The sequence below is a fragment of the Carassius auratus genome, chromosome 4, assembly GCF_003368295.1.
Source record: "Carassius auratus strain Wakin chromosome 4, ASM336829v1, whole genome shotgun sequence".
Classification (NCBI taxonomy): domain Eukaryota; kingdom Metazoa; phylum Chordata; class Actinopteri; order Cypriniformes; family Cyprinidae; genus Carassius; species Carassius auratus.
The window spans coordinates 28,488,780-28,508,342 of record NC_039246.1 but is presented as its reverse complement, the minus strand read 5'-3'; the positions used below and the strand labels follow the sequence as shown (position 1 = coordinate 28,508,342).

General features: G+C 36.2%; 2 protein-coding genes and 2 long non-coding RNA genes across 12 annotated transcripts in view; 1 reads left to right on the top strand and 3 right to left on the bottom strand.

The window, feature by feature from the left end:
* The window catches only part of LOC113065410 (DENN domain-containing protein 5B), a 35,745-nt gene extending 27,426 nt beyond the window's left edge, over nucleotides 1-8,319 (bottom strand). For all 4 annotated transcript variants that reach the window (XM_026236628.1, XM_026236636.1, XM_026236646.1 and 1 more), the window contains exon 1: nucleotides 7,952-8,319. In XM_026236628.1, the coding sequence (XP_026092413.1) occupies nucleotides 7,952-8,060 (109 nt within the window). In that variant the 5' untranslated portion in view covers nucleotides 8,061-8,319. The remainder of the gene's footprint in view (nucleotides 1-7,951) is intronic.
* Nucleotides 8,320-9,214: 895 nt separating this feature from the next.
* Nucleotides 9,215-19,563, top strand: part of LOC113065354 (plakophilin-2-like) — a 13,300-nt gene continuing 2,951 nt past the window's right edge. Inside the window, exons 1-9 of the mRNA XM_026236581.1 lie at nucleotides 9,215-9,780; nucleotides 10,454-10,527; nucleotides 10,826-11,442; nucleotides 12,505-12,649; nucleotides 15,694-15,901; nucleotides 16,081-16,258; nucleotides 17,105-17,222; nucleotides 17,590-17,754; nucleotides 19,341-19,523. Of these exons, the coding sequence (XP_026092366.1) occupies nucleotides 9,594-9,780; nucleotides 10,454-10,527; nucleotides 10,826-11,442; nucleotides 12,505-12,649; nucleotides 15,694-15,901; nucleotides 16,081-16,258; nucleotides 17,105-17,222; nucleotides 17,590-17,754; nucleotides 19,341-19,523 (1,875 nt within the window). The 5' untranslated portion in view covers nucleotides 9,215-9,593. The remainder of the gene's footprint in view (nucleotides 9,781-10,453; nucleotides 10,528-10,825; nucleotides 11,443-12,504; nucleotides 12,650-15,693; nucleotides 15,902-16,080; nucleotides 16,259-17,104; nucleotides 17,223-17,589; nucleotides 17,755-19,340; nucleotides 19,524-19,563) is intronic.
* Nucleotides 10,989-14,180, bottom strand: LOC113065404 (uncharacterized). The gene is made up of 4 exons (XR_003279017.1): nucleotides 13,894-14,180; nucleotides 13,700-13,781; nucleotides 11,218-11,404; nucleotides 10,989-11,111 (listed from the first exon to the last, which is right to left on the bottom strand). It is a non-coding gene; the product is annotated as an uncharacterized LOC113065404 (long non-coding RNA).
* LOC113065380 (uncharacterized) overlaps nucleotides 14,452-19,563 on the bottom strand; it is a 13,643-nt gene continuing 8,531 nt past the window's right edge. For 5 of the 6 annotated variants that reach the window (XR_003279003.1, XR_003279005.1, XR_003279008.1 and 2 more), the window contains 3 exons: nucleotides 19,336-19,530; nucleotides 17,239-17,292; nucleotides 14,452-14,602 (listed from right to left, as the gene is read on the bottom strand). This is a non-coding gene — a long non-coding RNA (uncharacterized LOC113065380). The remainder of the gene's footprint in view (nucleotides 14,603-17,238; nucleotides 17,293-19,335; nucleotides 19,531-19,563) is intronic. The other variant, XR_003279015.1, reaches the window with a different exon arrangement.

Below are 19,563 nucleotides of genomic sequence, written 5' to 3'. Positions count from 1 at the left end.
ATGTTTGCAATGATACCTTTGTGGTTGAAAAACTCAAAGCAACCAGAGACATTACATATCCAGAACTCCATCCCTCTACTTTCCGAAAGACTTCTAACTTTTAAAAAAAGCTTTTACTTTGAAAGCTGTATGCAATCCAGTCTACATACACAAAAAGATATGTTTCTATGATGAAGGCTTCTGAATGGCCTTACCTCAGATTAGGATGAGGGCCATGCAGAGTGGTAAAGATGTTATGTAAGTGGATTTCACACCCATGACATAACTCAGCAATTTATGACAAATATTGCACATTCGGCACTATGCCACCAGCTTCTGTGCAGAGAGCTTTAAACCGTTCTCATCTAGAGCAAATGATACTTATGACAGATATTCACCCAAAGTAGACAAACTGCCCCCCAGATGCCTTTAAAAGTGCTTGAGTGACATAATCATCACATTCATCGCTGAACGTATACCACGAAATGAAGACATCTTGTTATGAGAACAAGCATCTTAATGATGCACCATACAATCTTTGGACCCACTTTCTTCAACAAATACTAACATTTAAATTAATCAATTGATACTCTGTACTTACTGTGTACGTTTTTAGAGGCAATTAATATAAAGTGGAACTCAAAACTCTTTTTTTGTGCACTAAAAGATTTGTGCACTAAAATCTGGTTCTGAAAACTGGCCTGTACAAACCTGGACTTGAAACCCTATTGAACACATCTGGGGTGAACTGACAGCAGGCCATTACCCAACATTAGTGCCTCACTGATGCTCTTGTGTTGCTGAACATTTAATTTAATGTCAGCAAAAATGTCACGGCATTAATCGCTCCTTTTGCTGCCATAACAGCTTCCAATCTTCTAGAAAGGCTTTCTGCTAGATGTTGGAACGTGGATGCAGGGATTTGCTTCCATTTAGACTCAACATCAAGTGACGTGACATTCAGCCATGTATGGTGAGCCATACTCAGAATTCGTGCTCTGCATTTAACCCATCCGAAGTGCACACACACAGAGCAGTGAACACACACACACACACACACACTGTGAACACACACCCGGAGTGGGCAGCCATCTATGCCGCGGCGCCCGGGGAGTAGTTGGGGGTTCGATGCCATGCTCAAGGGCACCTAAGTCATGGTATTGAAGGTGGAGAGAGCACTGTACATGCACTCCCCCCCCCACCTACAATTCTCGACTCGAACTCACAACCTTTCAATTGGGAGTCCAACTGACTAACCATTAGGCCACTAATCATCAGTAATGTAAGTCACTGATGTTGTGTGATTTGATGGAAGGATTGTGTGATGGAAGGTTTATTTTGGCTTTATTCTATGCCGCACTTAGTAAATAATTTTTTATGGGCATTTCTTTGTGTACAGGGTTATTGTTGAACAAAACATACGCTCTTTAAAATGTTGAGAGTTGAGAGTCGGAAACAAAACAAAATGCAATAAATAAATGAAAAAAAAAAGAATGAAAAACTAAAATCTAAACAAAAACAAATAAACAAATAAAAAAACAAAACAAAATGCAATAAATAAATGAAAAAAAAGAATGAAAAACTAAAATCTAAACAAAAACAAATAACAAACAAATAAAAAACAAAACAAAAACTAACAATAAAACTTACAAAACAAGACCAAATTACAAACAAAATGAAAAACTTAGGTAAAAAGTCAATGCATCTAAACAATATTGTAAATTTCACAAATAACAAACAAATTGAAAAAAAAAAAACCTAAATAAAAAGAACATTTGACAAATAAACCAAAAAAAACCCCAAACAAAACAAGAACAAATAACTTACAAAATGAAAAATTAAACAAAAAAACTGAAATAAATAAAAGTAAAAAGAAATGTCAATGCATCTAAAAATATTGTTAATTTCACCACTAAAAATAAACATGTTTTATATATTTAAGTTTTTTCATATTCACAGTACAATTAAACTACAAGTTGTGAAAATGTGAATCGCATGTTTGTGGCACAGCATTGAACTTTACCTGAAATTCAGAGGAAGGCAGATTACAGTTGTACTGAGTCTCTGAGCAGATTATGCTAACAGGTTTACAAGACCCCCTCCCACATCTCTGATCTTCAGAAGCGGCCTAAAATGTACTGGGGAGAGTAAAAGCATGACTCTATAGTTTCAAAATAATGCAGGGTTAACGGTTGTAGACTAACATAAAAAAAAAAACAAAAAAAACATGGGAGTCCAATTCTCGACAATTCTCAAACTCATAATTTGCTGCTTATTAATAGTTGGTGAACTAGATGTTAAGTTTAGGTATTGGGTAAGACTAGGGATGTAGAATATTGTCATGCAGATTCAGAATATGTGCTTTTAAGTGCTAAATATTTAAGGACAGCCAATATGTTAATAACAGGCATGCTAATAAGCAACTAGTTAAAAGTAAGAATTGGTCCCTATACTAAAGTGTTACCAAACACAGTTTAAATACCCTAGGGTGGAACGGAAAAGGAAAGGTTCAGCAACGCAACATTAGCATTTGACCTGTTTTCCCCCAATTCAGGATTATTCTGAAAAAAGAAAAAAAAGTCAATGGGGAGCCAAGGAGGTGTTGCGACATTAGCATAGCCATTGTCCCAATGTCCACGCTGGTGCTCACAGACAGATGGTCTAGTAACCAGCTCTCTTTATAGCTGTCCACTACTGCCTTGTGTCTCTGCAGAGCTAGCCAGCGTCATTAAGAAACAATGAACGGAGACGTGTCATGTGGCCACAATGTAGCAATGCACCACTTTGGACGCCTAGGTTTTGTAAGTCTCATCTAGGCTGAAATATTAGAAGCATTTTATGAGACCTCGATCCTCAACAGCTTCAGCAGGTACGTTTGAAGCCTTGTATCGTTACAAAAATGAAAACGACCCAGTGTGTCACAAAGCTGACATTAATGTGGAGAACAAACAAATATAAATATATCAGAAACCGAGGTTATTGACCATTATTAGAGCTTTTATATTGCAGTAGTGATGGATATTGGATATAAATTCAACTCAATTAAAAACAAAACAGTAAATCTTTAGGAAATGAATGAAATTTAATACATAAATTACAATGTTATGATAGTGATTTTAGGTAATTTAGTTACAGACTTCAATATCAGTGCATCATTTAATATTTTATTTCAAATTTACACAAAAACTTGGGAAACCATTTGAAATGCATGTTAAACTGCAGAACATTAAAAGCAACTAGGGATTTCAGAAGTGCAAGTATAGTTTGGTATTGTGTTCCTCTCTGAATCCATGTATTTAGTTTTTGTATGACTCACGTCATTGCCACTAATGGCAGACACACTGCTGGCTGGGTAAAATGTACCTCAGCATCTAGTTAGCCAAAGTACTTGTTACAAGGGACCAAAACAAAAGTTAAATGGAGACAGTAGTTTCAAAAAGCACCACTCCATATCAAGGGGACCAGATACCGACGATTCACTGTTATTGACCATTCATGGTGTCAAATCCTCAGTAAATAAGAGGTAATTCTAGAGACAAATGCCCTCTTTAGGTAGAGGTGTGAACAATGGAGACAGGCTAGTACATCAAAGATTGAAATATCTTCCTGTGCCAAAGCAGGAATACACATTTTATTGATGGCACATCAAGTGAGACACAAGATGAGATAAAGGCTTGTAGGTGCGGAACATTTTGTAGGGAACTGAAATCATGATAAAAGTGCAGATCACTAGAGCGTAAAGATGTATGCATGTGCACAACTGCGATTAAAATGTTGCGTTTCATGTTTTCATTTCATTTGCGTGTTATTGTTTACAATCACAATACAATAAACACAGAGGGAAAGCAATTTATTTGACATGTAGCAATCCTCTTTTCGGGGGGGTCAAACGCAAGTGGTCTATTTATAGTCTTTATTTTTATTCCACTCAGAAGACATACATGACACCCTTAGGCCTAGAATATGTGCCTAGAAGTGTTTGACAAGCCCTCCAAACACATCCAAGAACTGGATAATGAGAATGGGACTGAAAAATAAACAGAAATGAAAGATAAACAGAGAAAAAGACATGAAAGATGGCCAGTCGTGCAGCTTGTTTACCCCGAATAACTTGTGGAAGTAATTTTGAGGAAGTTTACAATAAGACAGTTGCATTTTGAGATATGAAGTTAAATTGTGAAATAAACAATAAGAAATAAAGCCACACTATAATATGCAAAGATGCACTGTGAACCAAAGTCACTTTGATATACAAAGTTGCAATTACAAGAAATAGTCACCATGCACAATTAGGCGAAACAAAGTTGCACTGCGAGATATAATGTCGCAATTACTAGAAATAAAGCTGCCATGTGCGACAAAGCCACATTGTGAGATACAATCAAAACTACAAGAAAAAGTAATTGTCAAAATTGCAGTTACAATAGGTAAAGTTGCATTGTGAGATATAAAATTACAAATTATAAAGTTACAATTATGAGAAAGTCACCAAACACAATTAGGAGATAAAGTTGCACTGCAACAATTACAAGAAATAAAGTCACCTTGCAAGACGCTCACATTGTGAGACAAAGACACAACTACAAGAAAAATAGTCACCTTGTGAGAGTCACATTGTGAGACAAAAATACAACTACAAGAAAAATAGTCACCTTGTGAGTCACATTATGAGACAAAGACACCACTACAAGAAAAAAAAACTCACATTGTGAGACAAAGACACAACTACAAGAAAAATAGTCACCTTGTGAGAGTCACATTATGAAACAAAGACACAACTACAAGAAGAAAAAAAACTCACCTTGTGAGACAAAGATACAACTACAAGAAAAAAAGTCACCTTGTGAGACAGTCAAATTGTGAGACAGACACCACTACAAAAAGACAAAGTCGTCTTGCTTGACAAAGTCACATTGTGAAAAAGTCACAAGTACATAAAACAAAGCCACACAACCACAACATTTAACAAGCCTCTGCCATCAAGGAAAGGAAGCATGGCAACTCAAAATGAAACCAATCGAGGAGCCACAGTGCATTTGTGTAATGAAAGAACACTTCAATTAACCTTGACACAGTCAAAAAGTCTCTTAAATAAAAACAAGAAACAGAAACAGAATGCACAAAAACAGTCCAGTGAAAGGGCGACCAGCAGTGATGATTATGCGGAAAAGCCCAGGGAAGGGGGAGATAGGTCGTTTGAGTGCAGGGCTCCTCTGGGATTGGTCGGCAGCACATTTAGTCATGCAGAAACATGCTGAGGTATCCAGCAGGAAATGTGCGTTTTGAACAATGGTAGCGAGGAAAGAGGGCCAAAAATATATCAGGAAAACAATCTCTCGCTCTTTCCATCTTCAAGTGGTTTGAATTACAAATGAGCGTTCTCATCTTCTCACAGGAGGTGCGACCAAAGCTAACCTTCAGAAACTAGGCCACCAGAGAATACAGGTGCTATGGGGTGGGGCGAGGGGGCTTTTCAAAACACTCGATATTGATCAGACAAGAACAGTAGGATAATCTTCAACAAAGGTTATGTTGTACATGGATCTCACATGAAGCATCTCACAATGCTACTCTCAGTGTGAGTTCACATGGCTTATCTGAGCAATCCGGGGAGCTGATAAAATCCAAGCCCTGGGGACACTGGACACACACAGTGGTAAATTAATCAAGCTCAAACTGTTTAATCGTGATGAACTTTATCTGGGGAGCCAGACCAATCTCAGATCTGCTGAAAGAAAAGGCTGTTTTCCCTGTACAAACATTAACCAGATTTTTCTTGTTGTAATTATTGTAATTAATAATTGTGATTATTCTTGAGTGTTGTTGCGATGACGTTAAGATGCTCTTGACAAGGCTGTGGTTGCTTAATGCTCCAAAGTCAATTCAGTGCTAAAACGATCAAATAATTAAGGGACTGTATGATTGTATCAAGTAGTACTGTATCTGCCACAATTTCAATATAATTAAAAAAAAAACCTATCAACACATAGTTTTTACAAACTTGTATAAACCTAAAAAGAACTAGAACTAAACTTCTCTCTAAAACTCTGCGTTGAAAGCAAAAATAGAAGCTCTAAGCAGGTTCATCATTATGATGTGATCCCACACGGCCCGCTCTGCACTCTCTCGGTTTAAAGCAGCACATCTAATCCACGGGAGCATCACGCACACGCAGCTTAGCTCTTCACACAGTTCCCCAGCAGTCTGCTTAACTGTGCCAGGCCTTTAAAAGGTAGAGCAATCAACACATCTGTTAAAACAAGGCCAGACAAAGATTGGAGAAAAACAGGGTAAGGGCACACAGACTGGCTACTGGGATTACAAGTTACAGTTGCTTTTGGAAGCCGTGTTTTCTCTGACAGTTACACTTGCACTCTTGGTAAAAGCTTGTTGTGCTTTCAAATCAGGTTACAAGAAACGTGCATAACCCATATAAGACAACTAGTACAAACACAAGGCTCTCTGTGCCAAAAACTCACCACACCAGATACATAATATCAGATATAAGTCAAGCAGATCAAGTCATTGGAGAATCATCTGTTGATACCAATCACAGTATGAGTGACTGAAATCAAAATGATCAGCACTGATTGATTGCTCAATGCAAGTCACTTTGAACCACAGTACTTTGTGATATCTTTTAAAACCTTTCAAGTTCAATAACCTTTAAGATGCATGCTTGTGATAAGACCAATATGATAACATCATTCAAACCAACCATCATCTCTCAAAAACACAAGTTTAAATAGTGTAAGTAAATAAATAAATCAATTATAATGATTTATAATAATCTTCTTTCTTCCCATTTTTTGACATCTTGAGTCCTCAGATCTGTCTGATTTAGCTTTCTCCCATCAGTGACCACTATGAGATGTTCCCCCAGGTTGCCAACAATGCAATTCAGCCCATTAAAACAGGTATCATCAGATTCCAGACCACTATGAGACAACCAAACATATTCAGGCAATCAATATGAGGATAATGATGATTGTTTTTACTGATGCTTTGAGGCATCTTTAAACATTAAATTCATCCAATCCCTCGTCTAATAGATACAGCAGGTTTCAGAGAACAGTGGGCGAATGGGAACATAATTGATTTCATGTTCTTTACTTAATTTACTTAATTATTTATCTATGAGCAATCAATATCATCTAGCTATCCATGCATCTCTACATCTACATCTAATAAAATATTTTGATACTATATGTGCTTTGGGTTTAATTAAGGTTACACAGTCTGTTTACATTTTATTTTTTTCATGATTGTAAGTAATTGTGCTCATATTTTCTGTCAGAACCATCATGTCAGCACTGTCACACAAATTATAAAAGGTAATATTTGAGATTTTAGATACTTTTCCTCATCACAAAGACAATTTCCTAGTATAATCATCAATATCAGAAAACAAAATGGCTACTGCATTTAATAAATGTGTTATCTGCAAAAATATGTTTATTTTCTCAACTACTATATGACCTGACTGAAAATGGTGAAAATGAATATGAAACTGTCTTGTAGTCTTAATACATTGGATTTAATGTTATAACTCAGTTTTATGAGGCACGTTGGCCACGTTATTTTTTGTAAATTTTGGTGAATTGAGCAGTATGCAAAACACATTTTGTAAGAAAACTGAAGATTGAGCACAACCATAGGTGAAAACATGAACACTTTAAACATTTATCAAATACAATTCACTGATATCTGTGTTTTGTAGCAAATATTGTGCAATGTCTCAAAAATCAGTGCAATTCTCTAATTTCTCAGGGTCTCTTGTCAAATTGGAGACTACTATTCCCAACCAAGAATATTAATTTGATTTGAATGTCCGTGGAATGTCAGAAGAATAATGCTGTTCAAGCGGCATCGTTTCTAAGAAATCAGTGCACGCTAGCTCGTGTTTATTATACCCGATGTAGTGCGTTTACAATCACGCTACAATATATAACACACAATAACTCAATCTTACCTGCCAAAGCATCGGGCTCCAGACCCGTTTCGTTGTCTATTCCACATATAACAAAGTAATGTGCGAAGCGGCAGGGCGCTGACCCAGAGCCGCTCATAGTGGCACTCATCTCGGCACGAGCTGATCCGCTTTGTCCGCGTCTGTTATACAGACCCAACGAGCCCCATATCCAGCGGCCTCAGGCAAATGACTTTAAAGCGCCGTTTTAATGAAAGCTAATATCTTAAATTTAGTGCGGTGAGCTTCGGAAAGCAGCCTATGTACGTTAGGTATAATTTGGTTTGAAGAGCGCTGGCTGCTGTGTCTGTGTGAGAGTGTAGCTGCTCCAGAGTGCACTGACGCACTGCTTCAGCTGATCACACTCAGCCAATCGAGACCTCTCAATGTTTCGCCTCAAGGAACCTTATTTGTTTGAGAGTTTTGTGCAGGGATGTAACCCGTCTTTTAAATGTTGTGATTCACCGGCAAAAAAATAACAAATAAATAAATCAATAGGCTACGCAAAGATTTTTCTTGCGAATTTACAAATAAGATACAAATATAATCAGATTATCAATGAATTCCAGTTCATTTCTGTTTCACAATAATTAGTATAAATATGTATTTGTTCACGATTGTGAGAAAAGCAAATTAAGCTTTCCAAATGCCACATTTTCAAATACAGCAGAACCTATTTTGTGGTACTTTATAAAACAAGCATATTACAATATCGCCCTCTGTTGGTTGAGTACCTTTGTATTTGTGTTAAATGATCCATTATCGTAATAATCTATTGGGCATCACTCAATGTTTTCCAGTAGGCTAAAACGAATTAAAGTGATACTAAATGAAAAAATTACAAAAACAATAAATAAACACATAAATAAAATACACAAACAAACAAACAAAAAGTAATCTATAATCTAATCTAATCTGTCTGTCTGTCTGTCTGTCTGTTTGTCTATCTATCTATCTATTTATCTGTCTAAATTTTCAAACTTCAAGCTTTTACAATTGCCTTAAACTGTCAGGTTAGGCTTCTCAAGCCAAACTCAAAGTTTGTTCAAACACTTTAGTTAAAGAGTTCTAGAGGTTAATTAAAAGTTAATTAAAATAAGAAATGTGGTTGTTGTAGCTTTTTTTTATTTTATTTTATTTTTATAATTTTTCAGGCCTCCTAGTGGGCCCCTGGTTGAGAACAGCTAATCTATAAAAAAATATTCAGTACAACAGCACTCTTGGTTGTGTGATAGGGAATATAAAACAGTGGATTGTATAAATAAAACTAAATAATAAATGTTGTATGTTGGCAGAAATAGTTACCATCGCAGTATTTCACCTATACAAACTTTCGATTATGACGTCGCTATTGTGGGCGGGACTTCAAGGTCATGGGGAGTCCGAAAGTTTATTGTTACTGCGCTAAAATGAGCAATGCTGAGTCCACACTTCAATGCAAAGTGCCAACCATTCCCCAGCTTTAGCTGAGTCCAGTCCACAAAGCGTCTGTCCACCTCCACGAGCGCAGCCGGTGAATTTTGCAAAAACACGATGTGTGTGAAATGACGCATGTGTAAACCACACCCTGAACACAAAGAACAAGCGCTGCTACCACACGCCCAACAGAGACTCAAACACCTGACGCTTCATCACACCCGTCCCGATGGCGGAGGAGGCAGACTTCATGCGCTCTGTGTTGCCCGTTCACGGCGCTTTTCGCTCGGAAGACTCTTCTTTAGCTTTACCGGAGAAGGACAAACTCGCTCTCGCGGACGCACACCGGCTCATCCGACTACAGCAACAAGTTCAGCTCACTCTCTCACGGAAAAGAAAGAAACCAAAACCGCCAGGTATGTGGGATGAAACTACATGAAATAAAATAAAATATTTCAAAATAAGCAGTGTTTTGGTTTGGAATATAATACAGGTGTATACATTTTTACATTAAAGGAAAAAATAAGGGATGTCAGACAAATGTTTATGGTCAGCTTGCAATGGTCCTTTGTTCTCTTAACCCTATCCTTTGGTTATTTTATATTTTATTAAAATATTCAAAAACATTCTTACATACAACATTTTAAACATTCATTAAAAAAAACTATTACAACAATTACTTTGGATCTATCATGGTATCAGTGTGCTATCAAAGTGACTTTGATGTATACCACTGATTGATTATACCTGATTATAGCTATGACTTATATTCTTGTACTGAATATTTACATATTTAAAAATAATAGCTGAAGTCCATATACAGCTATGACAAAATATATATAGATATAATTAAATAAATTATTATAATGTAATAACTATTTAATACATTTAACAAATGTAATAACAATACTGCAAATAAACACTTTTGGTACTTTTTTTGCTAGTTGAGAAAGGTGAACCCTACCTTATTTTATCAGAACTCACTCATTCAGATGTATTTAGTAGGATTTGTAAGTGATCATGAAGAATATGTTTTCCATTGTGTTGTATTGTATGTGGTCCAATTGTGTGTTATTTTGGGCGTTGCAGAGTCATCTCTCTCAGACAGTCTGTCCAGCTGTCATATTTCAAATAGTTCATCGTTAGGAAGTCTGCACCTGAAGGTAAGGACAATTTTCCATTAGGATAAAAGTTGTTTTTAAAGGGGATAGTACACCCAAAATCAAAAATTCTGTTGCCATACAATGAAAGTGAATGGTAAAGCTTTCCAGTTCCAAAAACGGACAAAAACACCTTAAAAGTAATAATAAAAGTAGTTTGTACGATTTTTGCATCTTCTGAAGCGATTTGATAGGTTTGCGTCAGAAATGGAAGAAAGCATTCGTTTATTTCCATGGTTATGGTCATTTAATATCACTAACATAATTCATTTGAGATAATAACATGAACTATACTTTGCAGCGGACGATCTCCATCAATCATGAATCCACAAGGTTGTCACGGATGGTTGATCGATCTCAGTGGTCAAGTACCGATCCATCTCGATTTCACAGAGGCTATGGAAGCTGTCGTTACACCTCTAAAAGCCCGGCTTTATGCTGGGGGTCCAATTCTTTCACTCTCCCCTCGGCCCCTACAGTCAACCGTTTTCATATGAACAAACTAACTTTACGTTACGCCCAATCCGAGACTCTGCGAAACCCGAGGTTCGCAGGCCTGTCGGCTGTCACACAGCCCTCCAGAAAGCCTGTGTTTGAGAACAATGAAATGGATGATACAGATGATGTTTTTTTACCAAACACCCCACACAATGCTCCTGCAGAGAGAAACAGGATGGAGTTAGAGAAGCACACCCTTCAGAGGACCCTCTGCAAGCCGAGAGAGGGGGGGTTTGGTGCTCAAGAACAATCCGAGGACGTGTCCTGGCAGAGCCGCATACGGAAGCCGAGCCTGGAGTTTGTTGCAGGAAGACGACCCTCACAGCCTGGCTCGCAGATCAGCATGGAGGAGCAGTCAGGGAGTTTGAGGAGGATAGAAAAGCTGGAAGTCAAACCACAAACAAGGACAGCGTCAGCAAAGTAAGTCAGTAGTATAGTTTATACCTGTTTAATCTCAGTTAAATACCCATATTGTTTGACCGTGTTATTTGAGCATTTTATAATATTAAATTTAAATAAAACTTTACGTTTAATTTAATAATACATTCAATTAGCATTGTAATGTACAGTACATAACACTGGCATGCTGGTTATATATATATATATATATATATATATATATATATATATACACACACACACACACACACACACACACACACACACACACACACACACACACACACACACACCACAATAAATATAATGCATTATTAAATTAATTATATATAATAAATACAAATTGCATATATTTCAATAAAAATATTATACAAGTATAAGTTTATTAGTAATTATCCTGCAACAAAAACATTAGCTTATACATTGCCCTGAAATAAAAAAAACTTTTCACAATTTGGTTCAGAGAACAAAATAATAATGATAATTATTATTATTAAATTATATTCTATAAAACTGAATTTAAATTAAACCTACATTAAATTAGTTTTGAATTTGTATATAATACATTATAAAGATTGGTCTGCACACTAAATGAAGTTAGAGCAGGAGATAAAAGCAGGAATCTGCCTTCATCAGTGTAACAATTCTTTGTTTCTCAATTGTTATAGCGAAAATGGCAAACATCGGCTGATCATAATATACATTAGAAAACAATAACATTAGGCAAAAAAAGCAGTTTATACACATTGTATCTACAATTTAAGAATCACGGTGAATGCACTGATTATATACATTAAAAATGTGGAGTTATATAATATATATATATATATATATATATATATATATATATATATATATATATATATATATATAATTGATTTACTTATAATAAATTAATAAATCATATATAAATACATATAACCTTGCCATTTTAATATACAAGTGTTAGATGACCAGTATTAGTAAATACCTTGAAACAAAGACATGTACAAAAATGTACAAAGGTTTGGGCACTACTTGGTCTGAACTATTTTAGTTGGAATGAACTCTGTTATATTTCAGTTGTGTGTCTGTGTTTTAAAGGAAGAGCAGACAAGTTGAACTTGGTCCAGAGATGACACTAAAAGAGGCTGTAAATCTGCTTGCACAAGATAACATGGAAGCACAAATCACCGCGACTAACTTTATACAGAACCAGTGCTTTAACAGTCCAGATGCCAAGAAAAAGGTAAGTGATACTTAACTCTAAAATGAAATATGCTAGTATGATCCACCCAAAAAAGATACTCAAAGTCTAGCCTCAGTGGTTGCATTGATAACAAACACCTCAGGCGAAATGAAACGGTGAGTCATAGTACTACATGAAGAGGTGACACTTTAATTAAGTGTAAAACGGGTGTGGAAGAAAGTGAGAGGAAAGTATTTAGTGTGGTTTACATGTTTAGAGAACAGTCAGACAGTAAATGATTAGGACAACAACATTTGACTTTAGAGTTACGTTTCTGCTGTTCATTTTATACCTTACAAACTTGACTTTTAAAACATTACAAAAAACATTTAAAGCACAATTGATATTAAAAAGGAGTTGGTGCAGTCTAGTGCTTTAAGATATGAGCTTGGCATTCTTGAACTATCAACACTGAATCTTTGAGCAAACAAAAGACAGCTCAAGGGGATTTCCTGCATTCACTTTGAATCCAAGAATAGCCCATATTAAAACGTTGTCGATAAAATAATAGAATAATATATCCGAATAAATATATTTTTAATAATAAGTGTTTTTATAGATGAACTTTAACTTAGTTATAGTTATATGACAGCAAAGTTATCTAAATATATCATAAAAATAAGGGAATTTAATATACAATATCATACAATTACATATTAAAATCTCTAAGATTTGTTAATAAACTATTTTATATATATATATATATATATATATATATATATATATATATATATATATATATATATATATATATATATATATATATATATATATATATATATATTGTGCATTCCCTCTTTTTTTGGGCTAGTGTTACAGTTTATGATACCTGACATACATGTATATAATGGGATTTTCTCTTCTCAAACCAGTTTGTACTATTTGTACTATGTACTATTGTATGTAGATGAACTGTAATGTTAATAATCACAAAGCTACCTCCCCAGTCCACCCATATAATTTGTTAAACTGACCTGCAGTTAATTCTGAATGATTGTGGTTGTGACATTACAACTGTTAGCACATGCACACACAGCCGCCCATGCTTACATAACAACAGTGATTCAGTGCTCAGCAACTTCGCCTGTCCTTATGAAAGACGCTGTGAGCTGGTATGCAGAGGTTCACAGGTCTGAAAAACACACGCATACAGCATATATTTTGAAAATTTGTGCATGTATTTACATGCGTTTATTTATATTCATATAATTTATATATTATAAATGTATTTAATATGCACTTACCGGCCACTTTATTAGGTACACCTCTTCAATTGCTTGGTAACACAAATGGCTAATCAGCAAATCACATGGCAGCAACTCAGTGCATTTAGGATTTCAGAACCGAGCATCAGAATGGGAAAGAAAGGGGATATAAGTGACTTGAACATGGAATGGTAGTTGGTGCCAGGTGAGCTGGTCTGAGTATTTCAAAAACTGCTGATCTTCTGGGATTTTCACGCACAACCATCTCTAGGATTTACAGAGAATGGTCCGAAAAAAAGAGAACATGAGTGGCAGTTGTGTGGATAAAAAATGCCTTGTTGATGTCAGAGGTCAGAGGAGAATGGGCTGGTTAGAGATGATAGAAAGGCAACAGTAACTCAAATAAACACTCAATACAACCAAGGTATGCAGAATATTATCTCTGAACACACAACACGTCGAACCCTGTAGCAGCTACGGCAGCAGAAGACCACACCGGGTGCCGCTCCTGTCAGCTAAGAATAGGAAACAGAGGCTACAATTCACACAGGCTAACCAAAATTGGACAATAGAAGATTGGAAAAATATTGCCTGGTCTGATGAGTCTTGATTTCTGCTGCAACATTCAGATGGTAGGGTCAGAAGTTGGCATAAAGAACATGAAAGCATGGGTCCATCCTGCCTCGTCTCATTGGTTCAGGCTGCTGGTGGTGCTATTTGCTGCTATTTTCTTGGCACACTTTGGGCCCTTTAGAAACAATTGAGCATCGTTTAAACACCACAGCCTACCTGAGTATTGCTGCTGACCATCTCCATGCCTCTATGACTACAGTGTACCCATCTTCTGATGGCTACTTCCAGCAGGATAATGCACCATGTCACAAAGCTCAAATCATCTCAGACTGGTTTCTTGAACATGACTGAGTTCACTTTACTCAAATGGCCTCCACAGTCACCAGATCTCAATCCAATAGAGTAGCTTTGTGGTTGAACTAGAGATTCGCATCATGGATGTGCAGCCGACCAACTGCAGCAACTGTGTGAAGTTATCATGTCAATATGGAACAAAATCTCTGAGGAATCATTCCAATACCTTGTTGAATCTATGCCACGTAGAATTAAGGCTGTTCAAAATTAAATTAAATTTATGCATTTAGCAGACGCTTTTATCCAAAGCAACTTAGAGTGCATTCAGGCTATAAATTTTTACATATTATGTGTTGGGGAATCGAACCCCCAACCTTGCGCTTGATAGAACAGTGCTCTACCAATTGAGCTACAGGAACACAAAACTGAAAACTTTTCTCTGAAGACAAAACTGGCTCCAACCCAGTACTAGCAAAGTGTACCTAATAAAGTGGCCAATGAGTGTAAAAAACATAACATATTTATCTTAAATATATACATGCATGTGCATGTATTTATATATACATAATTAACAGATATATATCATGTAAACAAAAACTTATATTTTGGATGCAATTAATCATGATTAATTGTTTTACAGCACTATTTAAAATGTATTAAAACAGAAAACAGTTATTGTAATAATGATTTGCAATATTACAGTTTTTACAGTATTTTTGATCAAACAAATGCAGCTTAAAGCATAAAAAACTTAATTCAAAAACTCCTAGTGACCACAAACATTTAAACACTATTATATTGAGGTAAAGGTCAAGTAGCAAAAACAGGCTGTTTAATTCTAAAGGTCAGAGAGAAGCTGGAAAATGGTCATAAAAAATTTGGTCCAAGAACCTTGACTAACAGAATACAAAATTGCAGAATTTGACCTATTTAAATTGAGGTTTCTTATTTTAGCGTGTTCCATCTGTTCAGGTACTTTATCTTCAAGGCATCCCAAAGCTGCTGAAGCTCATGCAGAATGAAAGCGAGGAGCTGCAACGGGCTGCTGTCGGCGCACTCCGAAATATTGTTTTCGAAAACAATGAGAACAAAATGGAAGTCAAAGACTGTGAGGGGCTTCCAGTGATCCTGAGACTGCTCAAGAACAACCGAGACATCGAGACCCGACGGCAGCTCACTGGTAAAGGATTCATTAAAGTATTTAAAATGTTCACCATAATATATTTAATTTCATTACGCAGTCAAACTTGGCTCCACTTTAGATGATCCAGCTAAAACTCACAACATAAGAAACATCCAGATCTTGAACGTGTGACCTCTAGCCTCCCACTAATCTTGCAGATGTTATTCTCTCTCCAGGGCTGCTGTGGAATCTGTCTTCTCATGACCTCTTGAAAGAGCAGCTCGCTAAAGATGCGGTCAAACCTCTCACAGATAGTGTGCTGGTGCCCTGCTCTGGCATTTCTGAAGGGGAAGACCCCAAGTTGGAACTCCTTGCTGACCCTGACATTTTCTACAACACTACTGGCTGCCTGAGGTATTTCCAACTTAAAGAGAAAATACAACAGGTTTTAAATGAAGCACATTTATTTTGATAAGCCAGGCCACTCTAAGTGCTACAACTGCCAAAGCTATACAGAAACATTATTCTAATATACACTAATGTGTGTATACAAACATTTGGGGACAGAAAGATGTTTTTTTTTAAAGAAATTAATACTTAAATTAATAAAATTTCTAAAAGATCACCAAATCAGCATATCAGAATGATTTCTGAAGGGTCATGTGACTCTGAAGACTAGAGTAATAGTGTCATCATAGGAATATATTACATTTGAAAATATATTAAACAGAACATAGTTATTTTCAATTATAATCATATTCACTAGTGCTGTCAAATGATTAATGGTGATTAAAAAAGTTTTTGTTTACATAATATATGCATGTGTACTGTGTATATTTATTATGTGTATATAAATACACACATGTACAGTATATATATTTGGAAAATATTGACATGCATTTACATATATATATTTATATTCATATAATTTATATTATATATATAAATATATTTTACATACAAAAATAACAGATTTTTTCTGAAATATATACATGCATGTGTGTGTGTGTGTGTGTGTGTGTGTATATACACAGTACACACACATATGTAAACAAACATTTTTATAATCTATGCGATTAATCTTTTAACAGCACTAATATTTAGTGTTTTTTCTGTATTTTTTTATTAAAAATGTTGGTACACCTTTTTGGGTATAACTGAGTAGATATTTTTATATTCACTTATTCATGTAGAAAATTGCACTCTCCATTGCATTTCTACATGAAAGTAATAATAATTGTATTTATTATTTTTTTTTAGAAATTTGAGTTCAGCTGGTCCAGATGGACGTAAAGCCATGCGAGACTGTGAGGGTCTCATTGAGTCTATCATCTATTATATCCGTGGTAGCATTGCAGACTACAAACCTGATGATAAGGTAAAGAGCTACTCACATTAAATCCCCATCTTTATCAACAGCAACAGTACGTCTTTAGACCTTGATGTTCCTGTACAATGAAAATGTTTAGATTTCATAACACAAAATGTCCTCCCCATTGGGAAAATTATTTATTCAAACTAAAAACTTCTCAAATGATTCATTCTGAATGCTCAAAACTATGTGACACAGATGAATGCATAAACGTGACCATCCAAATTTACTTCAGTAAAACCTATTGTGTGATAAGAAACTATGCCTCTCAGCCTCCTTGAGGTAATGTTATATTGTCTAATATGATCATGGAGTGATTATTCCAACTGGTGAACAATTTATAATAATTTAATGATTCATTCTTGCTTTCCAGGCCACAGAAAACTGTGTGTGCATCCTGCACAATCTTTCTTATCGATTTGATTGTGAGTTGCCTCGTGTGGATTCCCCAGTGGTACAACAGCCCAAACAAAATCACAAAGCAGAAACTAGCAACCCTGGCTGTTTTATCCTCAACAGTCCCAAAAACTCTGAGGAGGTTAGTGTTACACTGTAGACTAGACAGAAAAGAGTTTGTTGAAATGTCTTCTTTTACCCTGAAGCCATCTCAGAGGTAGGTGAGTTTGTTTCTTCAACAGAACAGACTTGGAGAAGTTTAGCAATGGATCACCAATGGATTTGGAGAAATTCAGCATCATTTGTTCACCAGTGGATGCTCTGTAATGAATAGATGCCATCGGAATGAGAGTCCAAACATGACAATAATCCACAAGCAATTCACACGACACTCCATCAATAGCTACGTTTACATGGACCCTTCTAATCCGATCGTAATAGGACTAGAAGCACAATCAGAATAAAATTTCACATGTAAACACGTCAATCGGATTGAATTGGCTTGATCTGACTAAAATTTCGATCGGATTGTAAGGGGTGGTTTATCCCTTTTATAATCCGAACGAGAGGACGTTAACAGTTACGCAGTTACATAGAAATAGCGTAATGACGTATGACGCACGGAACGAGGAAGTGTCATAAATAAGTGTCCTGTCATTATAAATCTCCCCTTTCACTCAGCGTATGTGAAGTGGAACACGACCACATCCCAACAGTCCTCGTTTAAGACTCTCATCAACAGACGTCTAGTTTTGAGTGCGGGAAGAGGCACTTTTACTACTTTTTTTTTTTTTTTGCTAAAGTAAAGTTAAGCAGAAAAACAGTTCATGTGCTGGTCCTCGCCTAATTAGGACTCGTAGATAAATATAATGTGTGCTTTTTAAAACAGCAGCGGGAAACTGTATATTCATGCAGTGTGCACATGTCAAAAGAGTAAATCCGATCAGAAGCTTGTGACATGTAAACGCGCACATCAACCCGATCACTTTATTTACCGTTCATGTACACACTACGTACGAATGTATTCATTCCGATGGAAGCAAAAAGTGTCCATGTAAACGCACCTAATAAGGCTCTTGTGAAGTTAAAATCTGCTTGTTTGTAAGAATCAAATCCATCAATATGGCAATTTAACTTTAAACCAATGTTTTGAGTCCATAATCTATAATAACACTTCCTCCAGTGTTCCTCTTGTTGTTCTCTCATATCAAAATACATATAATTATCTAGAACTGTTTTAGCTTGTAAATGTGCTTGATCTGCGCACATTTCTCCCCTGATTAGGACGAGATGACTTTAAAATATTATGGATGGGGGACTTTTACCTGGAAGCAACGGTAAAAACATCTTAATGATGGATTTGTTTGTCAAAAACATGCAGCTTTTTGCTTCACGTCATTTATCAATGGACAGGAGCCGCGTGAATTACTTGTGGATTATTGTGTCGTTTTTATCATTTGTTTGGGCGCTTATTCCGACGGCACCCATTCACTGTAGAGGATCCATTGATGAGCAAGTGATGTAATGCTGAATTTCTCCATATCTGTACCAATGACGAAACAAACTCATCTTGAAAAATTTGAACTGGAAGGATTTATGTAAGGAAAATGTATGCCTTGACTTTTTTCTGTTGAGTATTCAAACTGACCAAAATCTCTAAAGCAAATGTATTGGCGTCAAACACAAATTGACCTCATATTTGGCATCATATGTTGTGACTCACCTCAGGCTCAGGAAGCGGATGAAGACTATCCGTTACTTGAGGAGAACGGCAGTCCTCAGGGTGTAGAGTGGCTCTGGAGCGCCATCACCGTCCGCATGTATCTCTCTCTCATTGCTGTCAGCACAAACCAGCACACAAAGGTGGCATCCATCGGAGCGCTACAGAACCTCACAGCTTGTTCTGGAGAGGTATGATCTAGAAAATGAATCTCAGTAAAATAACTATAAC